General features: G+C 42.9%; 2 protein-coding genes across 3 annotated transcripts in view; both read left to right on the top strand.

The window, feature by feature from the left end:
• Positions 1-26,349, top strand: part of LOC118475472 (ribosomal protein S3, mitochondrial) — a 39,373-nt gene that overhangs the window by 1,783 nt on the left and 11,241 nt on the right. The window contains exon 2 of one of the 2 annotated variants that reach the window (XM_035963864.1): positions 153-26,349. This exon is cut by the window's right edge and continues 11,241 nt beyond it. In XM_035963864.1, coding sequence (XP_035819757.1) covers positions 153-1,758 — 1,606 coding nt within the window. In that variant the 3' untranslated portion in view covers positions 1,759-26,349. The other variant, XM_035963863.1, reaches the window with a different exon arrangement.
• Positions 33-24,461, top strand: LOC118475473 (ATP synthase protein MI25). The gene has a single exon (XM_035963865.1). It carries the CDS (start codon positions 23,685-23,687, stop codon positions 24,342-24,344), a length of 660 nt encoding a protein of 219 aa, XP_035819758.1. The 5' UTR covers positions 33-23,684; the 3' UTR covers positions 24,345-24,461.

The following is a 26,349-nucleotide window of genomic DNA, read 5'->3' on the forward strand; positions in this document are numbered from 1 at the left end:
GATCCACCACAGGTTGGGTTTGAGAGCCGTGTGATGGGTGACTATCTAGCACGGTTCAGAGAGCACGTGTATGTAGTCTGCGCTGGTGAATGGAAGCCCCCGCCGCAAAAAAGAAGCGGCTTTTCCCACGGCTCTGTCACCATTGACTCTATTTATTATTATGGTAAATCATTGTATCAAGATGTCAATCTTAGATCTTATTTCAGTTCGATACGTCCACCTACGAGACTCACCTTTGGCTTTCGTCTCGGTAGGTGTATTATTCTACATTTTCCCAAAAGGACATTCATTCATTTCTTTCTTCCCCGTCGACCACTACGACTAAAACGACGCGACAAATCAAGACCCGGAAAGGATAAGGGCCGGTGGTGGGCATTTGGGAAAGTCGGGCCGATCGGGTGTCTTCATTCAAGCGAGGGTACAGAGGAAGAACGAAACGAAGTGAGAGGCCGGGGGGCAGGGAAAAGAGTCGAGTCGATCGACCGGGAGAAGCAAAACGAAATCAGGATTTGGCCGAAAAAGATGCAACGTTATGGATACCATGACCGATCACCATCGAGAAAGAAGAATTTTTCTAAATCACTTCGGGTGAGCGGGGCCTTCAAGCATCCGAAATACGCCGGGGTTGTAAATGACATAGCCTTCCTGATAGAAAATGACGACTCCTTCATAAAAACAAAGTTATTCAAGTTCTTTTTTTTACCAAAGAAGTCCCGCTCTGACGGCCCGACGAGTCATCTACTAAAAAGGACCCTCCCCGCTGTGCGCCCCTCCTTGAATTATTCGGTCATGCAATACTTTTTTAATACAAAGAACAAAATGCATTTCGACCCCGTCGTAGTTCTCAATCATTTCGTGGCACCGGGTGTGGCTGAACCATCTACGATGGGGGGAGCGAAGGGAGGAAGCTTAGATAAGAGAATACGCTCTCGCATCGCTTTTTTTGTAGAAAGCTCGACCAGCGATAAAAAGTGTTTGGCCCGAGCCAAAAAGAGGTTGATCCACTTCATTCGCCAAGCGAATGATCTTCGCTTCGCGGGAACAACAAAAACCACCATCTCGCTCTTTCCTTTCTTCGGTGCTACCTTTTTTTTTTCAAGGGATGGGGTTGGGGTGTATAATAACCCATTTTATGAGTATGCCCGGGAACAACTCCTAGGTCAATTAAGGATCAAATGTAGGAACCTCATGGGTAAGGATAAGGTAATGGAATTGATAGAGAAATTCATAGACCTAGGTAGGATAGGCAAATTGATAAAGGGAATAGAGATGATGATAGAGATCATACTGAGAAAGAGGAGAATTCCGTACGGGTACAACTCTTATTTGAACGAAGTGCAAAAAATGCGATCTTTTTTGTCTAATAGAACAAACACTAATACCTTAATTGAGTCGGTAAAGATCAAATCAGTTTATCAAAGTGCTTCTCTGATTGCTCAAGACATCTCTTTTCAACTGAGGAACAATCCAATCTCATTTCGTTCCATTTTTAGTAAAATAGTTAAGGATATTCCATTAATAATGCCAAAAGGGGTGGAGGGGATACGTATTTGTTGTTCTGGTCGATTAGGGGGTGCGGAAATAGCTAGAACTGAATGCGGAAAGTATGGAAAAACATCTTGTAATGTATTTAACCAGAAAATCGATTATGCTCCTGCGGAAGTATCTACTCGTGACGGAATTTCAGGTGTCAAAGTGCGGATCTCATATAGTCAAAATAAGAAGGGACGTGCTATATCCGAAACGTACGAAATATAGTAAATATAGTAAATGCAGATGTAGTAGGGGTCGCGAACCGGATGGTACACAACTTGGTTTTGGAAGATATGGCACCAAAAGTAGTAGAGCTGGTCGTCTTTCATATCGAGCCATTGAAGCAGCGCGTCGGGCTACAATCGGACAATTCCGTCGTGCTATGAGCGGACAATTCCGAAGAAATTGTAAGATATGGGTAAGAGTTCTCGCAGATCTTCCTATTACGGGGAAACCCGCAGAAGTTCGAATGGGAAGAGGAAAAGGAAATCCTACGGGTTGGATTGCTCGTGTGTCCACGGGACAAATCCCATTTGAAATGGATGGTGTGAGTTTGTCAAATGCTCGACAAGCCGCTAGATTAGCGGCGCATAAACCATGTTCGTCAACCAAGTTTGTTCAGTGGTCGTAACGTAATTGGTTAGTGGGGAAAAACCGGGCCGGGACTCAAAATAATTTTACGAAGTGTTTGTTCCGGAAGTGGAAAGACAAAGAGGGATAGGGAGCTCGCCTCCTTCTTTTTTGTAATCGCCGAAATGGAAATTGTACGACGACCCTTCTTGTTCCAGGCATACGACCCTGAGACGTGACGGTGTCACTTTTCCGGCCCGGTAAAGTGACAGTTATATAAAAAAGAATAAGAAAGAGAAGCGTGATGTTGTCAGCAATCAAATTATCGTAAATAGATAGTATAGTACGGTTGCGTTGTTTCAATTTCTGTTCGTCGGTCCTTGGGTTACGAAGAAGAAGATGCACAAAGACTCCCATGTCTTTCTTTTGGTTGGAAAACCCAACCTGCGATTTCAGATAAGTCTTTCTGCTTAGAGCAAAGCAAGAAGCGGAGCTACAATCATGCTTTCTTAAGTATGGAGAACAATATTTTACTTAGTTCATTTGAAACGTCAGTACTACTCTGTGCTATTTGTACTATTATTTTAGTAGGCACGGCCACGTGCAGAAGATTAAGGGGGGAACAGACCTCACTTGGTAAACGACCGAGGGAAGATGAAATTCTTGACTTACCCCAAAAGCGAATTTGGAAACGGGGGAGTCATCATCCTCCGGTCAACCCGGAAGCCCCACAAATCGAGGGGGTCCCGGAAGCCCCTCAACTAGAGGCGGGGACTCCAGTGGCTTCCCCCGTCCAAGTAGAAGAAGTGAAGCAAGAAGGACACCAGAAATGCAGGGACATAATTGGAATTCAAGATGAATCACGGTAAACACTTGTAGATCTTTCAGCTACACCATATGACCTAAAGTGAGAATAACTATTCGTTCTGGTATCACCCCTCTAAGCACCTCTTAATGATCCTAATTACCTAAAAAGAGAAAAGACTGGGACCGTCTCAACTGTAGCAGGGGTAATGTGCCCAAGAGCTCCTATCCTAGGCTTTCCCAGGCACCTAACCTAGCCTTGACATAGCATTCCTGTCTACACCTCTAGGCTACGAGCAAATAGTATTTCTAATACATAAATTAGAGTGCTTTGTTGGCTGAAAGACTATGGAATTAGAGAAAGAAACAGTCTCCCACTGGCAATTCTTCACAAGTTCGAAACTTAACACGAACCCTTGATCGCTGTAGCTGAAGTGGTAAAACAAGAAAAATTGGTTCTTTTAGCCTTTCCTTCCCTATTTGACTTTCCTTATTCTAAATGGGAATCTTTCTTTGAAGAAATAAGAAAGGACTACTTGGAAAGTGACACAGACACTGGTACATCAGGAAAACCTTTAGAACTCACCGTTCAACTTGATCTTCGCAGGAAAAAGCTTCTTCTCTATTAGGACCTAATAGCAATAAATAGACCAGCCAGGCGAGTGAGAAAGGAGGAAACATTACTCTCTTTCTGCAAAGTCCGAGTCCCATTTGATGAGCCAAAAGAACCATCTCTATCTCTTCTTATATTCCAGAGATTACTCGCTCACCTACAATGCTTTGGGCCCAGTCTTCTCTATGCATGGATGGCTTTGAAAGAAAGATAACTAGAATCAATCTCTTCTCCTAGGAAAAGAATCGGATTTCTTCGAAGAGCTGCGAACTTGACCAGAAGAAAGGTCAGTGTAGAGAAGCTCGGTCAGTGATAGTCTTCCCCCGACCGTATTCTGACTAGAAAATCTGGCTTCTATTACAATTACAAGTTCCGTTCCTAATGAAACTACTCAAATAAAAAAGTACGTGTACAATACAGAATTGTTATATGGGAAGTTTACTATTGGATATAACATGAGAAGAGCAAGCGGAGAACCTGTGCCCTTTATCATAGGTCATGCTATTTCTCTTTGGAAGATTCAAGTGGGAATGCTGCGCCCAACATGGATGTCTATGCTATTATTGAGAAAAAATGAATCAAAAAAGCAGCAGAATACGAGAAGGATTTATTTTCTGAAAGGGTGTATACATTAGAGTGTACCTGCTTGGTAGGCATGAAATCACTGACAAAGAGTTGCCTAGCTCCGATGAAATTGCAAGCATAATTTGGAATTTAATAGAAGCGGGCATAGCTAGGGGTGAACCACGAGAAGTTAGAGCAAGAGCTCCGGGTAGGTATCGTAAACATCCTGAGTGTATCACGGCATTGAAGCAGAAGAAACAGAAATGTTTTCCTTTCATTGTAGCCGATATAGAGACTGTTATACTAAATAATGTGCTTGTACCTTATGCTGCGGGGCTCTTAGTGGTGAATCCGGGGGATGATGTGGCTGCCATGGATGATCAAATAGACACATATTTTTTTGAAGATTACAATTTGATAATACCTTCCCTTGAAGAAAGGAGTACTAAAATGTTGGTAGATTTTATAGAGCGTATAGCCAAACTGGGATCTACTCACAAGGGCGTGAAAACAGTTTACTTTTCGAATCTAATTTCTCGATCCGATCGACTTAATGAAGTTTTTAGCCAGTCATATGGTCGAGTACACCATCAAACCGCTGATGAGGAACAAGAAGCTTTACCAGTTATCAATTTATAGGAAAAAAAGGGGGAATAAGAAATTGGTGTTCCATCTACGAGATTCATACACTCAACTCCCTAATAGTCTAGAAACATTGGCTAAGACTTTATGTCCGCACTTAGGTTCAAAAGGCTCAATAGCACATGACGAAGTTCAAGTGTCTTCTCTTCAGGAGAATAGAGCCCAATTGTTGGATTATATGGAGCTGGATATCAGTCTTTTAGGTGATGTGATGCTTCGGGCTAAATCAATTTATTGGACTAGATACAATGTGGATATCGGGGTATGTTTGACATTGTCATCGCTAGCTAAAAAAATATATCGAATGAAGTATTTGCAAAATATGAATGAAAATGAGATTCACGAAGGGATTTGTGGCAGCCATCAAGGAGCCAGAACCTTAGCTAAGCGAGTCCTACGAGATGGGTTTTATTGGCTGGCCTACTTTGCGAGCAGAAGCGTAATATTTAGTGAGTCTCAGTTTGAAAAGTGCCAGTACCACAGTCGTATGACTCACAGACCTCCGACAACCTTGACGAGTATAGTGACCTGACCCCATGGCCGTTGCTTTTGAACCTGGGGAGTTTGCTTTTGTACTTAAGCAAGGGAATTTGATGAAAGTGATTGAGCTGACCTACTATCTATAGTAAGACATGCCCTTTCCACAGGAGTGGAGGAGCTCCCACGTGATGGTGTAGTGTGAGGCTGTTTGGAGACCCCTCTGGAACTTGACCCTAGCTCCATTTCTTTTCCTCTTAATAGCAAGATTTTCTTTGTCGTAAGACGGTCGATATGGGTCTTTCCATTGCATCCACACCTCACTGGCATAAGCTTATTAAATGGTTAAGGGTGAAGATCGGGCATGGCAAGGACTGGGCCGTATACATAGGTTCTTTGAGCTGCTGTAAAGCTTCTTACGAGTTCTTTTGAAACAGTTCGGTAAGCGGGCTTGCTGATCTACCCATACCCAGGCGCTTCTGAACCGATAATATCTTAGCCTGAACTCCTTCATTTAGTAGCCGAACATTTCACATTGCCTATATCTTCTGCCGGGTCTGGACACCCTCTGAGGCGCGAAGCGGTGAGCTCAGCTCTGAGACTTGCGCCTTTCTAGCTAATAAAACCTCTTCGACCAATCCCCACATTAGAACTCCGCGTTGTGGAACTACGACATATGTCCCTCCCGCGTATTCCCTAATAGTGCTTCTCGGAAGGCCGTCTTAACTCGGATTGTCCGTCCTTTGAGAGTATTCCCAATTAGGTTAGGGATTTTTATTGGTTGGTGAGGTATTTTTATCATTCCCTTCGTATTGCAGGAAGTATGCTATTACCAATGTGTTGCTTGTACTGGAGAAAAAACCCTCAGATCAGTTGGATTTTTTAGAGTCACGCGTTAGGGTAGGAGTCTTTGATCATCTCTGAATCAAGTATATATTTTGGAATGAAAAGAGGATTTTCCTAGTAGAAATCCCTTATATAGAGTAAGTATAATATATTAGTAGATCGCCATTCTTTCTATCTATATCATTTGGAGAAACTCAAGACTTTGTGAACTGGATGACTACAGCCCCGGGGTTCCCTCACTCAAAACTCTACCAAGTGAGCTGAATTGAGATACTCTATATAGATTTCGAATGAGCTAATCCGTATAGTGAACTCAACGCCTAGTTCACTTCACTCTTTCGCTTACCAGATGTGAACCAAGCTTCTTTTCTTTCTCCCATAGTTCTACTATCAGTGTTTTGCTTTGTTCTTCAATCCATTGATTTCTTCTAGTTATTAGTACAAGTAGGGCGTCTTACTTTGCTTTTCTTTCCAAGCAAGCGGACCACCTATTCAAAGAGATCTGACTTCTCCTACTACTACTTCTTCCTAGGTAAGCAATTCCACTACTTCTCAAAAGCCTGACGCTCCGCGCCTCGTGCCTTTCTTCAATCAACTCGTAGGCTCCTCGCTTGACTATATTTTATTAGTGCATATATTTCTATTTTCGTAGTGATTCATTGCGACTCGTCCCGTTTCATTAAGGTCATTGGAAGGCTGCCGGAGTAGCAAACTTCTCTCAAACCAGCCCCCAGCCAGAATTTTGATTTACCTTATCGCTAGTGCAAACCCAAAATACAATACGATCTCATGTACTCTTAGAAAAATTATATGGTTGCAAATAGACAACAGCTAGACTAGTGGTAGTAGTAGCAAAAGTAATGGGTTGCTTTGAATGAAGAAAATAATACGAAGCTAGGCCTCGGGAGATGGGAGTTATTAAGAAGAGAACGGATGACACAATCACCACCACTGGCTTTACCCAAATCCCCCCCTTTGCCCTCGAGAACCACTACAAGAATACCGCATCTTATGAAAAAAAAAGAAGATAATTACCCACACCCCAATCATGATTGAATCGTTTCATCATATCATGAAAACAAGAATTAATGATTCTCCTTCTAGGCTGATCCCTACAATGGCTTACCATTACTGTGTCTTCTTTCTCTCTCTATGGAGCACTGTTACTCTATTATCTTCAGAAAGGATAGTAGATGGAACAAGAGACTCTCGAAGAATTTGCTATCGAGCTCTAAGTTGAACGATAAGTAACGATGGGTAAAGCAAGGTATGCATGGGCTAGACTAAGAGATGTAAAAGGATTACGAGGGTTTGCTTGAGAAGGTTCTAATAGGGGATCGGGATTCAGGCCCAGAAAACAAACCACTGACCGACCAGACCAATTCAAGAAAAGAAGGACTCTTGAATTCAAAGCAGGATGTGGAAGCTGAAGGAAGGCCCAATTCATCACAGAGCAAGCTTCACCTTCTGTTTTTTCTTCAACCGAAGCACTCTGGCATAAACGTTTGTTTAGGCCATCCCTCCAACAAAGTCATCAGTCATCTGTTCTATGAGAGGAGAATCCCAGTCAAGCCAGATGATCAGCAAAGTTGTTCAGCTTGCTGTCAGGCCAAGGCACACCGGATCCAGAGACCTAATCTACGATAGAATCACTCTAGGGTTTGATCCTCATAAATACACATCGATTCACTCATATCACTATGAACGCGCGCATAGGAAAAGGGAGAGGACAGAGCTCTCCATTCCTTCTTTGAGAGAAGAGATTGTTGAGAAATCCACTGTGAGAAGGCAGGGACAGGCTAACTGGTTGGTCAAGGGCTACGACTCAGCTTAAGAAAGCAGCACACTGGACCTACATGCGGGCCATCTGAGAAAGAAGAAGACGCATCTGAAAATACGAAATACCAAAAAGAAAGTAACTAAGAAAAGCAGTCCGCACTCCCATCCCAGAAGCAAGTCCGATCGGAATTCCTACTCCTGCGTATTGCCTCTCGCAAAGTACGAGTTTAGTCCAAGAGATGAGGGTTCTTCCTTTCTGCCACTCCGTCCAAACCACTCACACGCTTCTTCGCTGTACTCTCTATACTCCTGCCCCTGGTCTTTATGCATTAGTTTCTTCGAACCTTCTCTTTATTCTGGGTGAAGTAGCTCTCTGGAGTACTAATAAGGGGCTGGCTTTCCTAAGAGTTATTTATAAGTCAAAGTTTAAATTATAAGGTAAAGTAAAAGTTGTAGTCACTCTTGTGCTTGCAGACTCTTGACAAAGGTTTCTTTCCATTGACTAGTGAGATGACAGGGCGGGAAATCCAGGTAGGTGAATCACTGAAAGGAAGATTTCTATCACTACAATGAAATTTGTAAGCCCATCTTATTAGCTTATGTCATTCTTCCAAGTAATAAGCCAGCTTTTAACGCCTAAAGTATACCTTGAGTCTTTTTACCTATGGGCAAGCAAGCCCTTTTTCCATACAAAACTCATGTTCCGTAGGACAGAAAGAAACTGACGGGAAATACAGCACGGATTATAGGGAGTTATACTGCTATTTCTATTCAGCCGTAGACCTTAAATCTGAATTGGAACCCTTAAGAGCCCCTTTTTTCAGTCTCAACTCACCCACATCGCCAATGGAGGAGAAGTGCTTGTGGGTGGCCAATCCCTGGCATGCATTTCCACGAAATGGAATAGAATGCTTAATAGGCAGGCCCCTCCTTTCATGTTAACATACGTCTAAGATTTTAAGTTCGAATCGTTGGTGCATAGATTTGTATCGCATTTGCTAGTTAGTCTTATGTTACCTGACCTGACAGAGCTCAGTGGCTTGCTTTAGAGAGTAGAGGATCGCTTAAAATATTGCATTTCCGCATAGATGGACTCATGGGTAATCCAATCCCCTGACAGAAGCGGCTTCTTCTCCTTGTCAATGACTTTATACACCCATTCTCACCCGTGCTTGCTGGTGAAGCTACCCTTATGGAATAAGTTGACAGGAATGATACGTGCACGCCTAACAGTAGTCGATTCTAATCATTGTCTTGTACCCAACATGCATGAAGAAAGAGTTTAATAGCATTTAAATAGTTGTACAAACACTTCGTGCCTGTGGCCTCTGGAAGCAGATCTACGAGACGGAAATGAAATGATTGAGAGAGAGAAGCCCTAGTAATTCAATGTGACCAGCCAGCACCTATTGGTTGGGATTACTCAAGGTATACCAAAAAGGTTGAGTGTCTCCTCGCCATTCATTTTGGAATGCCATCTAGGCGAGCAATAGTTCTCCGTTTCCTTCGTAATATTTGGCCGAACCCTGAAAGAAATATATAGGGCCCAAAATCATAAGATTCTCTGGAATCTCCACTGTTGCCTGACCCGAGCAAGTAGTAAGCAACTGTAGCGAGCACTGACTAGTTTCAGAGAGTCACTGCTTTTCTTCCTTGGATTGGAATACGCGTTCCAACTTACTGAGCTACTGGACAAAGAGGAGTATATACCCGGTCCAGGAAAGCTAGGGATAGTTGTTGATGCAAGGGAAAAACAAAATAGCACATCTGTTTGCTTGGCTGTCCCAACAAATTACCTGCTCTTGACTGAGCTGACTGTTCGTTTCACTAGTCCTGTAGCAACTGAGCCACCAGCCCATTTCGCTCCAACTTTCCTTGGTGCATATCAAGCTGTCCCTAGGCATTCCACTGTCTCGCCTGCCTTGGAACCTGCTTAACTAACTACTGCTGAGCCAACTAGTGCCTTCCTTATCACCAGAAAAAGCTACTTGTTATAGTCGTTCATGTAGCACTGTGCTACCATTCCTTTCTACCCAACTAAACTAGTCATTTACTCAACACACCGGTTCAATATAAAAATCCCGATGAGTAAGTTAATTCACTGGGTCCACTAAGTCTTTCAATGAACTCGCATAAATAAACTATTCGAAGAACTCAGTCCAGTCCAATAAGTAGATTAACTTGAAAGTAAAAGAACTCCAACCTGGAAGTACACGCATCAAGTAAGTAGCAGCAGCTGAATGACCTGGAACCCGCATCAAAGCCAGCCAGGTACGAGATTCACTCTCCCGAGCCTCCTCTTTATTCAGAAATGAAACCAAGCCATCTGATCTAACCTTAGGAAGGCGGTATGGATTGACTATAACTAACCAAAGCCAGTGAGTGGGATCTCATTGGTAGCCTAGCCTGGGATAAGCAAGGAGCGCGCATCACAATCCATATGAGGGTGGAGTCGTTGGTTCGAACCCAACTTGTATATTCTATATATATAGGAAAGAGGAATCTCTAGAAAGAAAAAGAAGTCTCTTAGTAGAGAAGATAGAGATTTTCTCTATTGATGTGAGCCTATATAGTTGAAGAGATTGAAGGCTACCCACAAATCTCATATATAGACGAGTGGAATTCACAAAGTCACTTCGCTTCACTTTACTTCAAAGTCTATTGATCGAAGTAATGCGGTTCACATCCTCATCTTCGGGTTGGTTGCATATTTTTTTCCTGTGTCCACCAGGAGTTCTCGCTACCCTTGGTGTGTGTCTTGGTGGCAAAGAATGCATTCATATAGTTGATGTCTTTTTGGGGAGAGGTGAGATCCCTGTTTTTTTGTAGGCTTGGTCTGAGTGAGTCTGAGTTTGAAGAGTAAGCACTCTCACTTTCAAATAAGAAATAAGCCAAGCACAGTTGGAAATTCTCAATCTCTTTCTGCACTTTCACACAACATAAAATTGTGAAAAACGCTGAAGAAACAATGCACTCCACTTATGCTGATTCAAACATGCTAACAAGAAAGCAAACCCGAAGCGAGGTGAAATAGGATAGGGAGTTGGAGCTTTCATCAACCCGGAACGATAGTGGAGGAGAGCCCGGATCCAGAGTTTGATGGAAGGAGGAAAGGGTGAATTCAACCGGTCTTTTAATGCCATCGTTCCTAAATGTTAATCCTCATGCTGTCTACGATCTGCTCAGAGTTGAATTCAAGAGATAGGAATATAAGACAAAGTTTAGATTGACCGATCTTGTAGATAGATTGGATAAGAAGATCCAACAAGCTCGCCATGAGCAATTAGTTCTCAAACTAGCCACCGCCTACGAGGGGTATGTGTTATACTCCCCCTCCTGACTTGAGCTGTTATAAGAAAGGGACAGGATCTTGCTCCATAAGTATGAGGAGAGTCGGTACAGTAGGCTCATACACCAATGCTTTTTCCCTACAACCGGATCCTAGAGGAAAACCTAATGCACAATAGGTAGCTCTTAACTTCGTCTGGTTATGCCCATAAGTCATCATGAATGCGATAATGCCCAAGAGTTCACGTAAAAAACTAGGCTCTAAGGTTAGGATAAGAGCACTCTAATCTAGTCTAGGTAGATGAGGGAGATCCACCTAAGCCCACCGTCTATAAAGAAGCACACGATCTAATCTAGTCTTATTGTTAGTCTCTCTATAAAGATGATCCATCACCTAAAGGGCGGACTCTGGACAGAAACTGAGGATTTGCTATAGGAAAGACCCTACCCTATAAGTTAAGACAATATGCTACATTCTATGATATCCTATTCAATCCCCCGGTTAGCATGCGATGCTCGTCGTGCTAATAAATCCTCTCTTCTTAAAGCCCAACCCAAGTAGGACAAAGAAATGCAAGTAAATACCCTCGATTCATTCCTTTTATGCGAGTGGGAAAGCTAGCTAGAAATCAATGACAAGGAGTAGAGCCTAGAGCAAAAGGGCCAGGCGTCAGGTTAGTTAAAGCAAGAAAGTCAATGCTGGTGCTCGCTTATTCAATCCTTTTTTCTCTCCTCCTTTGTGCTAATCACTAGTGCTAAGAACTAGGTCAAAAGGAAAGTCAGCCCTTAATACGGAGTTTTCTACTTGTTCTTACTTGTGTTAGTGAAGCCTGATAGTTCAACTTGCCTGTCCAAAGTCAATCTATGAAAAGTCTTCCTTATAGGCGCACCCAGCTGTAAGAGAGTAGAAGCAATCGGAGTAAATAAATCCCATAGTGAAATGAGCGTTAGATGTTGACTAGACAAAACTAGCTAATACATGTAGTAGGGTAACTTTGCCTTTTTTCTCGGTTATGTGAAAAGGTAGAAAACTCGCTACACTTTATAGGAAATGAACTACTCTTAATGCAAGCTAGTCAAGCTGGATGAGTTGTTAGGAATGGCTCAACCCAGGCAGCGCTAACCCTGTCTTTCCCAAAAAGTATCGTCTTTCCCTAGGGAGGACAAAGATTAACCAATAGTAGTCCCGAGGATTGTATGAGCAAGGTCCGAACTGTTTCTATTAGTAGCAACATGAGGAGCCCCGAAGGGAGAATAAGAAAGATTAACCGACGCCGCGTTTTCAGAAGAAGCAATTGGATAAGAATCATACGCTGTGAATGAGCAGACGAATCGACCGAGGGCTTACACACAAGAACAGAACCTAACTCTACTTCTTTTTCCTCCTCTCCTCTTTACTGCCCCCGCTATCAACAGGTCAGTAAATAAATATATGTAGTGGAGAAAGAAGAGTAGCCCCCCAGGTCATCAATTAGTAATAGAATAATCCCATCCCAGTAGTAGTCCTCTTGCCAACAAGATTTGATCTACTTAGACTAACGGAAACCATGGCCTAGTTCCTCGAGTAGTTACTCGTTCTAAACTAAATACGTTCGTAGCAGTAGCTGAAGAAGAAAGAGATCACTAGAATTCCCAAGGAAATCTACATTACTTGGCCGAGGAAGAACTAGAGTTGGCAAGGTTGACCTCAGCTCTGAGAAATAAGAAATCCGGCACCTATTGATTGAGCTCCATCTAACATATCGATATCGAGACATTTTCACGCTTTTGATTTCTTTGCTGCTCTTTCCTCTATTGCGGCGCATGGATAGGATAGGCGGCTAGGAATAAGTGATTTTAAACCTGAGGCAGAAGACGAAGCTACCGACTCCAATGTTGATGCACATTAACTAGGAGTTTTTGAGATCAAGCAATCAATCCTCGCCTCGAACTGGTATAAAGGAAGAAGCTGGTGGTGCAGGTTTGTATCAAGTCAGATGTAGAATATTTACTTTACATAAATGGGTTGCCCAAGGGATACGATTTCCGGAGTTCAGGAATAAAAACTAGTTCGATTCAAGGAAGAAGTTAGAAGCGGGTGGAAAAGAATCCCGTGCCGGTTTACGTTCGCATACAGTCGCAGGTGCGGAAGAAGTAGAAGCAAGGTCAATTCCAGGCAGAACGTCATTCGATGCTATTTCGATTCAAGCAGAACTAGACCCGGCCACAATAGTAGTTGAAGTATTAGCACTCAGAAAAATCATAAGTAGAATCGGGCATGAAGAAATGCTTTGGTTGAACCAGGCCTATTAGCATATGCATTAGCAGATCTTCTCACTCTAGCGATTTCAAGCGGACCCATCTCCCTTGCAAAGCGTTAGCGCTAGCCAGGTCAATATCAATAGTTCATCTCTATTGGTCTTACTTCACCCAGCTTCCATATCCAACTCAGACGTAGCTGCCTTCTGGCACTTTTTGAACTATATCCCATGACTTGACCTTGCCCGAAGTCAACAATCAAAGGTCAGAATGAAACCGTATCCACCCACACAAGAAACTTGCCCTGAAACTTAAACCGGCAGAACCGACTATGGTTAGAGCTGGATCTTGATCTTCCTCGAGAAAAGCACTGATCAAACCTGGAATGCCTTACTAGCAGGAATGAAAAGGTATGTATGAACCAACAAAGGTCAAGTTTATATATATTAGACAAGATTTAACCTTCCTTCACCGTGGCTTACTTGGATGGGAAAGTCGTAGATACGCGTTCTATTCTAGTCTAGAATAGGATCCATGTATAAACCAACAGTCCTAGATGGACACGAAAAGTAAGGTGATGAACGAACTTCAGAATACAATAAACAGAATCAAAACAAGCAAGAGAACTCTTAAAAGAAAGAAATCTACTGCTCTATCATTGACAGATATCTTTTAGTCTATAGCCCGCCCTACCTAGGGGGAACTCACACTCGCTAGAAGGCAAAAGCACTTGAAACAGTAGTGAGGTAAGAAATAAAACTACTCGCTTATTCTCAATATGCCTGCTCTTCGAATTCAAAACTCCTCAGCTATACCCCTTTCTACATATGTATATATGAAAAAGACAGCAGCTATACAAAGCTTTATCTCGCCACTTGATAACTCGTTTGCTTCTGGCTTGGCTGTCTTACTGGATTTCATCTATCCTTAGCTTACTGGCCTAAGATGTATATGCTTGGAATATTCGTAATCTCCCTCGTGGTTACGTTTTATTATCTTAGAAGGAGTTGCAACCTACAAGGCCTATAACGCCGGCCGTATCAGATCTTTCCATTGCCCTATGGTCACTTGCTTAAAAACTGAAAAGAGACAGACTAAAAAAGAGACTGAACTTCACTTAGGCTTTCTCGCAAGCTTATTAGAGCATTGAATTGACCTCTACTAATCAATGAGTAAGATGGCTTGGATTCTACTAAATCCAAATCCAAATAAAAAGAATGCTGGCTAGGGTGACGCTCGTGCTTCTTTCGAGTAAGGCAAACTGAGTAAGGGGTCGTGTTATTAAGTAAATTTCTTAGCTATAAGCCTGGCCTTTCACTTTTATTAGTACCCCTTTTTCCAACCTTTTCCATTCCATATCTCACCAGTCTTCTTTCCCTGGGTTGTTCTTGAAACGCGTATTAAGTACTTCCCTCCACAAGTCGATCACACCAGATCACAAAAGTAGGAAAGACCGGGTATCAGAACTTAAAACTCATAAACGTAAACTTTTCTCTTTAATAGCTTCAGTACTCATTCATGCCTATTGGCAATAATATGTTTCATCATAAGAATACCGTGAAACCTAGACATATTAAAAAAGTCCATAACTGGGATCTTCTCCACTCTCATAGTTGCAACCATGAAGCCCCACAATTTATTGAGTAGCGAATGACTGAACATCAGTCATGTTTGAATCATGGAATCGTAGAATCAACGCAATGATGTGCTTCATACTGGAATCTCCTACTACAGCTGGACAGGTTGCGGGGTCTGCGGCTCCCATTTCGGGGCACTATTGCGGACCTCTATTGGTCCCCTAACTTTTGCGGAGAATCAAGATCTAACACCTCATTTCTTTTATTTCTCTATGATATTTTGGAAAGAGATAGATCCGGCACTGCACAATCCTCTGGCCTTGGCCTCCCCGCAACCGGTCATCTCTTCTTTTCATGGAATTGCTTGCCCAGCTGGAAATGCAGTCAATCAGGTCTCTCTGCGCCAGGAAATGGTCCTCGAGTGCAAGGGCAGAAGGGATCCAGAAGTATGGTCGAGCAGAGACATACCTTATCTAAACTGGGTCTGGCTCCGGTTTCATCCTGTTATTAGTTCTCAGGAGTTGGGAGAAGAGAAGCAATGACTAGATTGGTGGTTCCTATGTTTCCTTTCTGCCTTTCAGCCTCTCCCGGCGGGGCGAGCCGGCGCATCCTTTCCGCTTTCTATTCTAGAAAGGGGTTTCTATCACGACTGATCCGCAGTTCGATGTCTTTAGCCTGACCCGAAACACCACTCCCGCGAGTAGAAAGAAAGAGAGATGATCTACTTGCAACTTGCTACTGCTGGTACCTTGCAATCGTATCCCGGCACCTTTAAAGCACTTTCCGGTGTCTTTCGCTCAGTTGCTAGCCCTGAGCTGCCTTGCCCAACTAATACTAATGCACTAGCATCTACGGACGTTCTGCCTTGATTTGACATAGATAAATAGGATGAAATGGGCCCAAGGGAAAGCATTCTTTTACTTCATGGCCTGGCACTATGCAGGATTCGATCTCTTTTCTCGTAGGAGGATCTTCCGCTTCATCTATAGATTCGTTTTCTCGTTGAACTCTTGCTTGAAAGCAAACATGATATAGTGATATAGGCCCGGGGCCAATGGGAATCTCTTTTTCTCTTAGGCAAAGCAAAGCAAATAGAAGTGAAGTAAAGCTTTCTCGATTCGATATAGAATAGAATAGTGACGAGAAAGGGCAACTAGATCACAGGATGGGGCATGAAAGCATTGGATTTGAGCTTTTAAAGAAGAATTCATTCGATCAGTGCGGGTTCACTGCCTTGCTTGAAGCCAATCTCTATAAGGGAGATGCAAATACTTCATTCTTCCATAGTGCTGCCAATGGAAGACACAGAAAATGTCATATTGCTTGCTTCTTTGAAATAAATACTTAAGAAGCTTGTTTTTTAGTGAAGATCAAAGGAAGTCACTAGAAGATACTTTCTGGCACTTCTTTCAACTGGCTAAGATATTCCCATAAGCGGCGCTTGCATATTATGCTCTACTTTCCCCTTCCTTCAACCTTGCATTTTGATTTAGAAACATTGGCTCATTTAGATTTAGTTAGATCTGAGGCCGGCATAGGCTGCAAGAGATGTGCCGCATAAGCTGAAGTATCTAAATAAGATAGGCACCTGGATCTGGAAACCTGACAAGCTCCATGACTCCAGTCATCCTAGCATCAAGTACTGTAGATACTGGTGTGAAAAACCTTCTATGTCGTCAACAACTATCATAATTAACCCAAGAACCAGTTTGCAGCCAGTACCAGTACCTGTAATGGAGTGGAGTCATACCCAAACTTTAGGAGCCACAACCCACCATTTTCCCTTCCTTGCTTATGGTTTGGGAATGGTATCTCCTTGAACAAGGTAGCTGTGTCACATATATTCCGTTAATGGGATGGATTTTCTGCTTTCGGATGGTGTGATTTCAACGTTGAGTACCTACTAAGAGTTAGTTCTCGATGGGCAATAAATCATATTGATGAAAAATCACCAAGGAGCATGAAACAAAACACATAACTTACGTACCCATTGTACTTAGAGCCAATAAACTACCAAGAATCTTCTGTCTCAACCACTTTCTTATTGTCTTTACATCGATTTCTAAATATAGGAAGGGAAAGTAACGGAGAGCAAGCAAAAGAAATAAATCTATCAACGACCGACTTCGGACTAGAATCTAGAAACATACCTAAGGGAAGAAAGCATATTTGAGGTTTACTCCTTCCATGTCTAGTAGGAGTGCGTGCTTCTTATCTTGACGCTATACATTCGGTTCAGTCAGTCCCTGAGACTTCCCAAGGTAATCTTACCAAACAAGCAACGGATTGAGCAACTAGCGCGAAAGCCGTTGCGCGTTAGCGCATTCTCCACCACATCTTGCTTGGCTTGCTGAATCAGCATATGGATATGGATTACTTCATTGAATTTCTTGGCCCGAGCTCTTGTGATTGGTCTACTTGGCAGGTGGAATGGATCCTTAGCAGGTTCATGTGTTCCTTGTTTACGTAGCTCTTCTGTTGGATCACGTAGCCCCTCCGTTGGATTACGTTGCTCTGCCCTTGGATTACTTGAGTCATTTCTTGGTTTACTTGGCTGCTCCGCAACATGCTGGTTCCTTTTGTCATAATACCTAACGGCTGTGGGCAGAATGAATGAAAAAGCAGATGAAAGACACTATACATACCAATAGAATGATAAATTTAGAATAAAGCTAGGTGACGTCACGGCATTTGAGAACCAATTGCTTCTTTTGCTTTTCACCAACCTTCATGTACAATCTTATTTCGTATTGGAGTACAGCCTATCGTAGGCCCAGCAAAGGCAAGACGGAAAGCAAGCATTAAGTGAAGAAGCAAGGTCCAAACAAAGTAGTGAAAGATTTACATTGAAAAGCTTCTCCATGTCTATATCTGTCCGATGGACCAAGCAAGTTCAAAGGAAACGGCTTCTCTACTGCATAAAAAAACCAATCCAATGAAAAGGTTAACGATTCCTATAAATTGAGAAAGAAGCATGTTCTTCATGCCCAAAAGCGGATAAAGTAGATGGAACCTGTTCTCTAACCTTCTTTTTGTAGCAGATACTGCATAAAGTTTACCTGCCTTGTAAGGCTTTTGTAGGATTAATCAAATTTTCTTTTTATCGTTCTATCTCAGAGTATCCATTCATTCGATCTTGCTATCCGCTCTCAATTGAATCCCTTCTCTGTTGTCGACAGGTGTGTCCGCATCAGGACCAGAATCACGGTCTAGTACCTCCGTACTCGCTCCTACTTTATTAATTAGGAAGTGAAGTAGCCCCGTCTTATTTTCTCGAAATGCGTAGATCAATGCTAATGATGTGATTACTGCCTGGATTCTTGTCAAGGGAAATAGAAAAACACGACTTTTGCCATATAGCGAGATGGACTTTTGACTACGGCAATCTACTGGACCGAGGGAAAACCTTCCTCCTTTGTCAACAGTGAGTAGAGGCAGGCTATTGGTTGGTTCGAATCAAGCTGTCTTTCTATCTCTGGCTCTGGAATTGACCTAGCATCTACAGACGTTCTGCCTGGAACATAGAATAACGTTCTTCCCTTTCCGATTCCGATCTTCACTAGGCGTGAGAACTCTTAGGTAAGCTGCAGAGCAGCAGAAGTGAGAATTGGATTGCTTTGGAACTCTCCAATAGCGTTTTCTTTGCTGGCTTCGTAATGGATTGAGGAGCCTATTTGCCTAAGCGAATCCCATTCACTGAGATAGCGCTGCGCTGGCTTTCAAATGGATCAAATCTTCCCCCTTTCTCTCGAGGTCAAATCAGCTATCATCCAAACGGGGTTTCTGACGAAGATGCTTTCTTTCGTATCGGTCGTATCAGGAAGTGAGAACAGAACTCTTATATTATACGAGTGATTTCTATTCTAGCTGGCACTTCTACTTCGGGTAACCTATTACAAGGAATGTTTTCCTGGCCCCACTAACTATGAAATTCTTCGATTCTCATCTCATAAGATCTGCCGGTTCGCGCCGCACTCTTGCTTGAAACTCTACTTTCGACTCTCTAGATGACCCTGACACAGAAGCCGATTCTTCTTTCGCTTTCAGAACTACTTTGGAGCAGCTACCACTGATTCCGGTGAGGTTGGAGGTGCGAACTCAATAAAATAATTGGAGTTGGCCATCGGAAAGTTCTATTTGGCAAGCAGATAGGACAGTCAAGGTGCCGGGATACGATTGCAAGGTACCAACAGCAGCTTCTGTTCGTGGATACGCCGGTGGAAGGTCAGCAGTGCCAGTCAAGGGGTTCTCGTCCTTTGGGCAAGCTTTGTTGAGATGTTCGTGGAGCAGTCTTTCGTTTCAGGAAGCAGGTCAAGCATCGGATTAAAGTAGCGGGGGAGATTTGAGAAATCGATTTGCAGAACAGGACGGAATAGGCATTCTAGAGAATAGCCCCGCTTTTCTTATGCATATGCATGTGCCAGACTTTCTCTTTTAAGAAAAACCCTTTTTCTCTTTCTTTTCCTTCCTCCGAACAAGTCATCTTCCTCATCCGAATGAGAATTTACTGATTGCCAAACCACCTAATTATCTCTATGAAGGACGCATGCTCACACATAATGGGAATTGCATATCCTTGGGTTTTTTGGAGAAGAGTCGCAACTCGAAAGAGCCAAGAAGGGGAGAGAGAGGATGCGCTAAAATAAGGTAGACCGGACGGGAGAGAGAAGCGCCATACTCGCATTAGAGAATCAAGTCAGGAGAGGGAAGTAGACGACAATCATGAAATCGATATGCGGGAGAATACACAAAAGATAGGCAATATACTCCACCTAGTCGTTCTGTTTCGAAAGTAGGAGAAGCTATCACTTTCACTCAAGTCACTCTAAGTCTAAGGAAGGGTTATAGCCATATCTGTTTAAGGATCTGTCTTAAATGAGACCTAATCCCAGCCCCCTTTTGAACATACATTGTTGGATTCTTCTTCTAATGATTGGGAGAACCCACGCCACACTAATGAATGACCTCTTTAGATTAGAAGAAATAGAGGAACATGCGTCTTCGAACGATGCAGTCTCACTACGACCTGGAAATTCTCTTATTCCCCTATCCAAAAAGGGAGTCATGATGCCAATGAACCCCAACCCTGCCACACGCGAAACACACAGCGATCTAAATGCAAAGAAGATATGATATATATGGGCTTTTGGATTTTCAAAGAAAGCATGTTGTTGTTCTCCGAACTCTTCCCTCGAAGAACTTTCGATATTCGCGCGCCCTCATCCACGTCTTAAATATTGGAATAAACCAGCGCATTGATTTTCTATTTATCATAACTTGGGCTTACCACTGGGAATTCACCATTTCTCCATACAATACAGCTTTGAACTTCACTGAAATTACAAATCGATTCCTGGCTCGAGTAGAGTCTATGACATCAAATGAAAAGAGAATCCTAGGTTGTTTCATAGGCAAGACAATCAAAGCTCTTTTATTCTATGAATTATACCTCATTGGGTCTGAATCTGTTCTGTAGACTAGCCCCGTCAATCCTTTGCTAAATAGTCTTTCTTCAGTCGCCGATGTCACCTTTGGTACCGGAAATCCTATATGACCATCGTTGCTGCGAATGGTTCTCTTGGGGCGGCCCACCTAGAACTAACTCCCTTGAGTCCTTGACTACATGAAATGGGGGGTCTGACTGGCAGGAAAAGAATCGAATGGACGGAAGAGCACTGTAGCAGAGCATAGAGATCCGAAGCAATGCATTCAGCAAGATATCATGGATTGTCGCGAAAAGCTAGGATGGAAACTGGTTATTGGCTATGGCCCAAGCTATTGTCTTGCAGTGGAGGCGAAGCAAGCATACTCATCATTGAGGTCCCACCTGTCTTTGTTCTGCCTTCCTATATGCTTTTCACAGTCTCGTGAGGGAAGCTTGGCAAGCTAGCAAATGCTGGGTGGGGAGGAGATATCGGCGATCAAGAAACATATAGCCGGTTAGGTGTGACTTATGTGCAGAGTGCCTTAGTTCAATAAACTACAGCAGAAAAGCTCATTTCTTCCAGCATCATTTCTTCTGTAATTAGATTAGAATGGAAGCACAAAATTCACTGTGCTAGCATGGTACTGTCACAAATCAGTGCTGTGAATTTCTTTGTACTACGGAGTGGAGTGCTTTAATCCACTCGATTCCCTTGGGGAAGCAGAGGAGTATTCAGTGCAACTGTACCCGCAACCGAGCTATCTGAAATTGCTAACTCACCTCTGTCTCTTGATACGACTATTATTGAGGGGAGGGAGAGTCCATTCATTTGCCCATCCTGGATAACGGGTAGAGATCCTAGCGGTGAATAATAAGAAGCCTTTGGATTTCATCTAAGCTGTTGACTCCCAGTATGGGATGGGAAGACTGTGCCTATCTATGGCCTCTCTTTGTTAACGCCTTAACCTCGTTGCAGGTATTCCGTAAAATGAAGTCATCTATTATTAGGTAGCAATTCAGGAGCCTTTCCTGTACTTGAAGGCGGATTAGCAAGGGAATGAATCTGATGAAGCTGTTCCTCCGCTAGAATAAGGGGGGCATGATCGCTGATGCAGAAAATCTCTCCCGGGGTGAGACCCAATAACGAAAATCCATGAAGCAGTGAAAATATAGCCTGGTTAGAGTGCCCTCCCTCTCCTTTAATTTGTCATAGTTTGTTTGATTTATCAATGCGAAGAGTGAATCAAAAAATTGAACTAGTGCGCTAAGTACGTTGCTACAGACCGGAATGGAGAATGGCAATAGCATTTGGAAGGGAGTGTTTCTATTTCAATAATTAGACAACAGCCGTCAGTCAAAATACTGATATCCCCCTCGTTCACTTAAGTGGTAAGAAATGCTTTAGGTGAACATGCATGCAGCAATAATTATGTCTTATTCAATTGTTATTGATTCCTACTCCGTACTTGACTATGAGATAGAGGAAGGATCTTATAATTGCTTATATAAGCGAATTCAAAATTCTAAGACATAGGTTTCATTATGCGGGGCGTAGCGAAAGCATTCAACCTTCTAGGACTAAGCCTAAGGCCTATGGTCCCTCAAAAAAGAGAGATCAATCGTTCCTTACTTTACTGCAAGAAAGAACACATTGAAAGCTACAAGCCCTTACACCAGGGATGAAGTAGCTGCTTCGATAGGACCAGGGACACTACCAGACTGAGTTGAGTCTGACACTAGGGAACTTGGATTCATAGTACGTGCTCTACGCGATACACAGACAGATAGAATAGCCGGAGTACGGTAGGAATGGACTGCTGCCAAGCGAGTGGATTTATGAACGAGCCATTCATTTCATTTAAGTAGAACCGCCCCTTCTACGCCGCCTACTTACTTAATAATCAATTGCTCGAGCACTTATTTATCTTTATTTCAAGTAATTTACTGTCTGCTTCGACTGCCCTCAATTCATTGATTCGTATTGCTTTCACTACTCCTACTGATGACTTCGTGACTTTCCTCCTTCTAGGTGCTTCAAATCTACGTTATCAATACGGAAGAGGGCCACCTTACATGAAGCCCGCCCACCTTACGGGAATGGTAGTAGGGTTGTCGAACCGTCGTAGTGAGCGGGGTGTGTTGACAGCTTTCACACGGGCAGGACTACGTGTTAAAGTCGATGGCGAAGAAGAAGACAGGGCTTATCGGGAAGAGGGGGTAGTATGAGTAGGAGGTTTGATTGATTTCATTCCTGAGTCTTCTTTCTTGCATTCCATCGTTACTTGCGGTGCAATCTGGAAGTCTCAAAGCGAGAACTGATTTCACTTCTTCCACTGAATCCCAGGCTTGAGGGCTTCACCCATTTTATAACCCCGCGGTAAATTATTACTTTATCAGTTTCTGTGCTCATGAGAACTAACAACAGATCGTCACCAGCGTCTGCAAGTACACAAAGGAACTGCTGAGTTATGTAAAAGCCGGTTTCATCCCTTGGTCATTATGGGGCAGTGTCATAGTCTACACTGAGAACAGTGAATTTCATCTCAGGAACGAGATCTATAGTGGCAAGGCGGTAACCGCACAGCATAAAGAACTCCCTAAGAGCATGGAGTGAATATCCTACTCATCATCCTTGAATTAGTAGCCAGCCCAAGCATTGCCGTGTACTTTGCAATATCCGAATGTGGGTCCGTTCAGTTGGAACACGACTTCAAAGCCTTCTGACGAAGGTGGAGATAAGATTACCCGAATGATATAACGCGGATAAATAAAAGGAATGAAGTTGGGATCAGAAATTAGTTGCATTGGTGGTGTGGGTAACCAAAGCTGGGTGCGCGTAAAGATATTGGTAAGGACAATCTCATGCGTGGCATCTGATGCAGTGATAAGGAACTCATTTGAGGTGAGGAGATTTCCGAGTTGATCCAACTGTCCTATCTTTCAATTCGCTTATTGAATTTGTGGGCAAGGACGCATATCTTCAGCTGAGGAAATCTTCAGTGGGCTAAGAGATCCAGGGTTAATCCCTGATGTGGTCACATATAGAATATGAAAATATCAGGATGCTGCGGCGATTCCGCTAGAGCTTTTGAGCTGCATGAAGAAATGTCAAGTTGCTCCTCAGAAAATTAGTAGAATAGTTTCATTGGCCTTCGTCAATGGGACAAACGCTCCAGTGTATGCGTTACAGTTACTGGGAAGCTAGCATTTTTGCTTGTCATGGAATCAAGTCTATTTGTTCGAATGTTCTTTTTTTGGAAAAACCAACCACAAAAAAAGTCTCCCTTTCTCTTGGAGCAGAGCTTCATCATAAAAGTGGAGAGTCACAATGAGATTTAGTGGAATGGATATGAAGGGTATAAATATGCTATTTGCTGCTATTCCATCTATTTGTGCATCAAGTCCGAAGAAGATCTCAATCTATAATGAAGAAATGATAGTAGCTCGTTGTTTTATAGGCTTTCTCATATTAAGTCGGAAGAGTTTAGGTAAGACTTTCAAAGAAACTCTCGACGGGAGAATCGAGTCTATTCAGGAATCATTGCAGCAATTCTTCAATCCTAACGAAGTCATTCTGGAGGAATCCAATGAACAACAACGATTACTTAATCTACGGATCAGCTTGCGAATTTGCAGCACCGTAAAAGTAGTAGAATCATTACCAGCGGCACGCTGTGCGCCTAAGTGCGAAAAGACAGTGCAAGCTTTGTTATGCCGAAACCTAAATGTCAAGTCAGCAACACTTCTAAATGCCACTTCTTCCCGTCGCATCCGTCTTCAGGACGATATAGTCACAGGTTTTCACTTTTCAGTGAGTGAAAGATTAGTATCCGGGTCTACAACTTTGGTAGAAGCTTCTACCGTAGAACAAATTCGAGAGGCCTTCTTATTAGAACCCAGAGACCTAATTCGAGAAGGCTTTATAGTCCTCAGAAAGGTGAGGGTGGGGGGTATCCCCGGGACCTGTGGAGACGGGGTGGGCCTGTAGCTCTGAGGATTAGAGCACGTGGCTACGAACCACGGTGTCGGGGGTTCGAATCCACTTCTGAGCGGGCTGGCGGCTCCACCGGGAGCGAGCCTACTGAAGGAAAGTTTTATTGTTGAACTTCTTATCCAATATTTATCTTTTGTTTGGAAAAACCAAACCCACAATCTTTAAGTCTCCCTTTCTCTTTTGGGAGCAGAGCTTCAAAATCAATCAATCTTTTCCATGATCGAGTTTCTTCATTATGTGTACCAGACAGCGACGGATAATGCTAAGTTTTTTTCTATATTACTGAGTATAAGTGTCGTTGCCTCTATCTACCTACTACAAATACTCCGCAATTATGTGCGGATTCTAAAATTAGTGGAGGAAAATAATAGAAAAGAGGGTAAACTGTTGGGGCTCTGCGTGGTACATGAGTTTACCTACTCATGGAGAAGAGGAGTCACCCTAAGACCCATTCATTTTGGCTCGAAAGAGCAAAAGTGCGGAGTAAAAGAAAAAGAATCGGAAGGAGAAGTGTGATAAGCTTTGAATGGGATGGATAGTCAAGAAAAAAGGCACCTAATCTTTACCGTCTCCACTGAGATTTCAGACCAGAAAGGAGTAGACTCTAGTTTCAATTGCGTATAGAAAGAGATTCGTCTTGTAAGAGCGAGCAGGTTGAAGCGCTTAGGCTACTTCAGCTATATGCTTAACACATGCAAATCTAACGAAGTGCTCCTGGACGACTCTTTCTTTGAGATTCCGTAAGTAACCTAGTGCATGTGCCTTTGAAGAAAATGAAATGAAAGCTTTTGAAGCGAAGATTTTTTATAAATCATAGCCGGGAATCAATCATGGGCAGATGAAGTCCCCGTGCTGCTTTTCAAAATAAGGCAGAAATGCGTACAGGAAGGATGGGCTCCGGGTCACTCTCTTCACTGATGCTTCGAAGCTTCCACCTTTAACTCGTCAAAGCAAACCTACTGAATGTTGAATCTCGATCGATGTCAGAAACCAACCGTAGAAAGAGAGGTCGAAGCACCTGATCACTCGTTCAGCTCGTTTTTCGCTCGTGCCTGTATGAATTGCATCAGTCATTGTGTTTTGGCGGTGGAGAAGTACAGAAGTAAACAGTGTGTTAGTATTTAGTTGTGCGAAGCGTTGTTGACAAGACTTACTCAACTCACACCTGCTTCCGGTGACAACTACCACTCTCTTATGAATGGGAGGGTAGAGTACCAAGACATAGGGATTAGCCAGCGAAGGCGGTTTATTTAGTACCAAATATACGTATTTTGAATTCTTTTCAGTGATAAGGAAAACTGAAAAGCTTCTCAAACCAGAGTAGGAATTCGATCAATCGCTATCAATGCCAGGAGGCAGATCAAGATTCATGGGAACGAGAACCTTTTCCGAGAAGAGTCAAGCGAGGGATAGGATAGATGAATAGGTTTAAGCCTTTCTCCGCTTTTAGGGATTCATTTACAATTTCTAAGGCTTCGTTTTTCTCCGGCAAGCAGCTAGGGAAGCATTTATTCCCAAGCGATAGGGCTTATAGTTCAGATTGATGCCTTAGTCCACTCGGAAGATAGAACTAATAATGGAAAAAGATATGCTTAAGAACTCCAACAGTAAGTTGATCAGTTACTAATAGTATAGTTCGGTAGGGACGGGAGACAAAACTGCCACTGATGAGAAAGCGATAAGAAGCCTGAAAGCGATTCTTACACAAGATACGATGACAGGAAGATCAGGAATGGAACCGGAGAATATGAAATTGGCTCTCGACCCAGGCCTTGCTTTGTTTACCTGTCCTATCGTATCGAATAAGGTTTCCTAGCCTAGCCCATCACGGTGTCTGCTACCGAAAGAGAGAATAGGTCTAAGGGCAGCATCTACTCGTTCATCGCTTGCCTCACCTCGAAAGAGGCATGGCTTCTCTCTTCACTCACTCGCCTGTTCGCCTGCTTCAATAGCATGGAAGAAGGTGTTCTAAGAGCATAGTTTCACATATCTCTTGATC

This window comes from Zea mays, unplaced genomic scaffold (assembly GCF_902167145.1).
Source record: "Zea mays cultivar B73 unplaced genomic scaffold, Zm-B73-REFERENCE-NAM-5.0 scaffold_462, whole genome shotgun sequence".
In the NCBI taxonomy this organism is placed as follows: domain Eukaryota; kingdom Viridiplantae; phylum Streptophyta; class Magnoliopsida; order Poales; family Poaceae; genus Zea; species Zea mays.

Bases quoted from the DNA above. Each gene is read 5' to 3' on its own strand.
- LOC118475473 (XM_035963865.1), top strand. From the start codon at position 23,685: ATGAGATTTAGTGGAATGGATATGAAGGGTATAAATATGCTATTTGCT.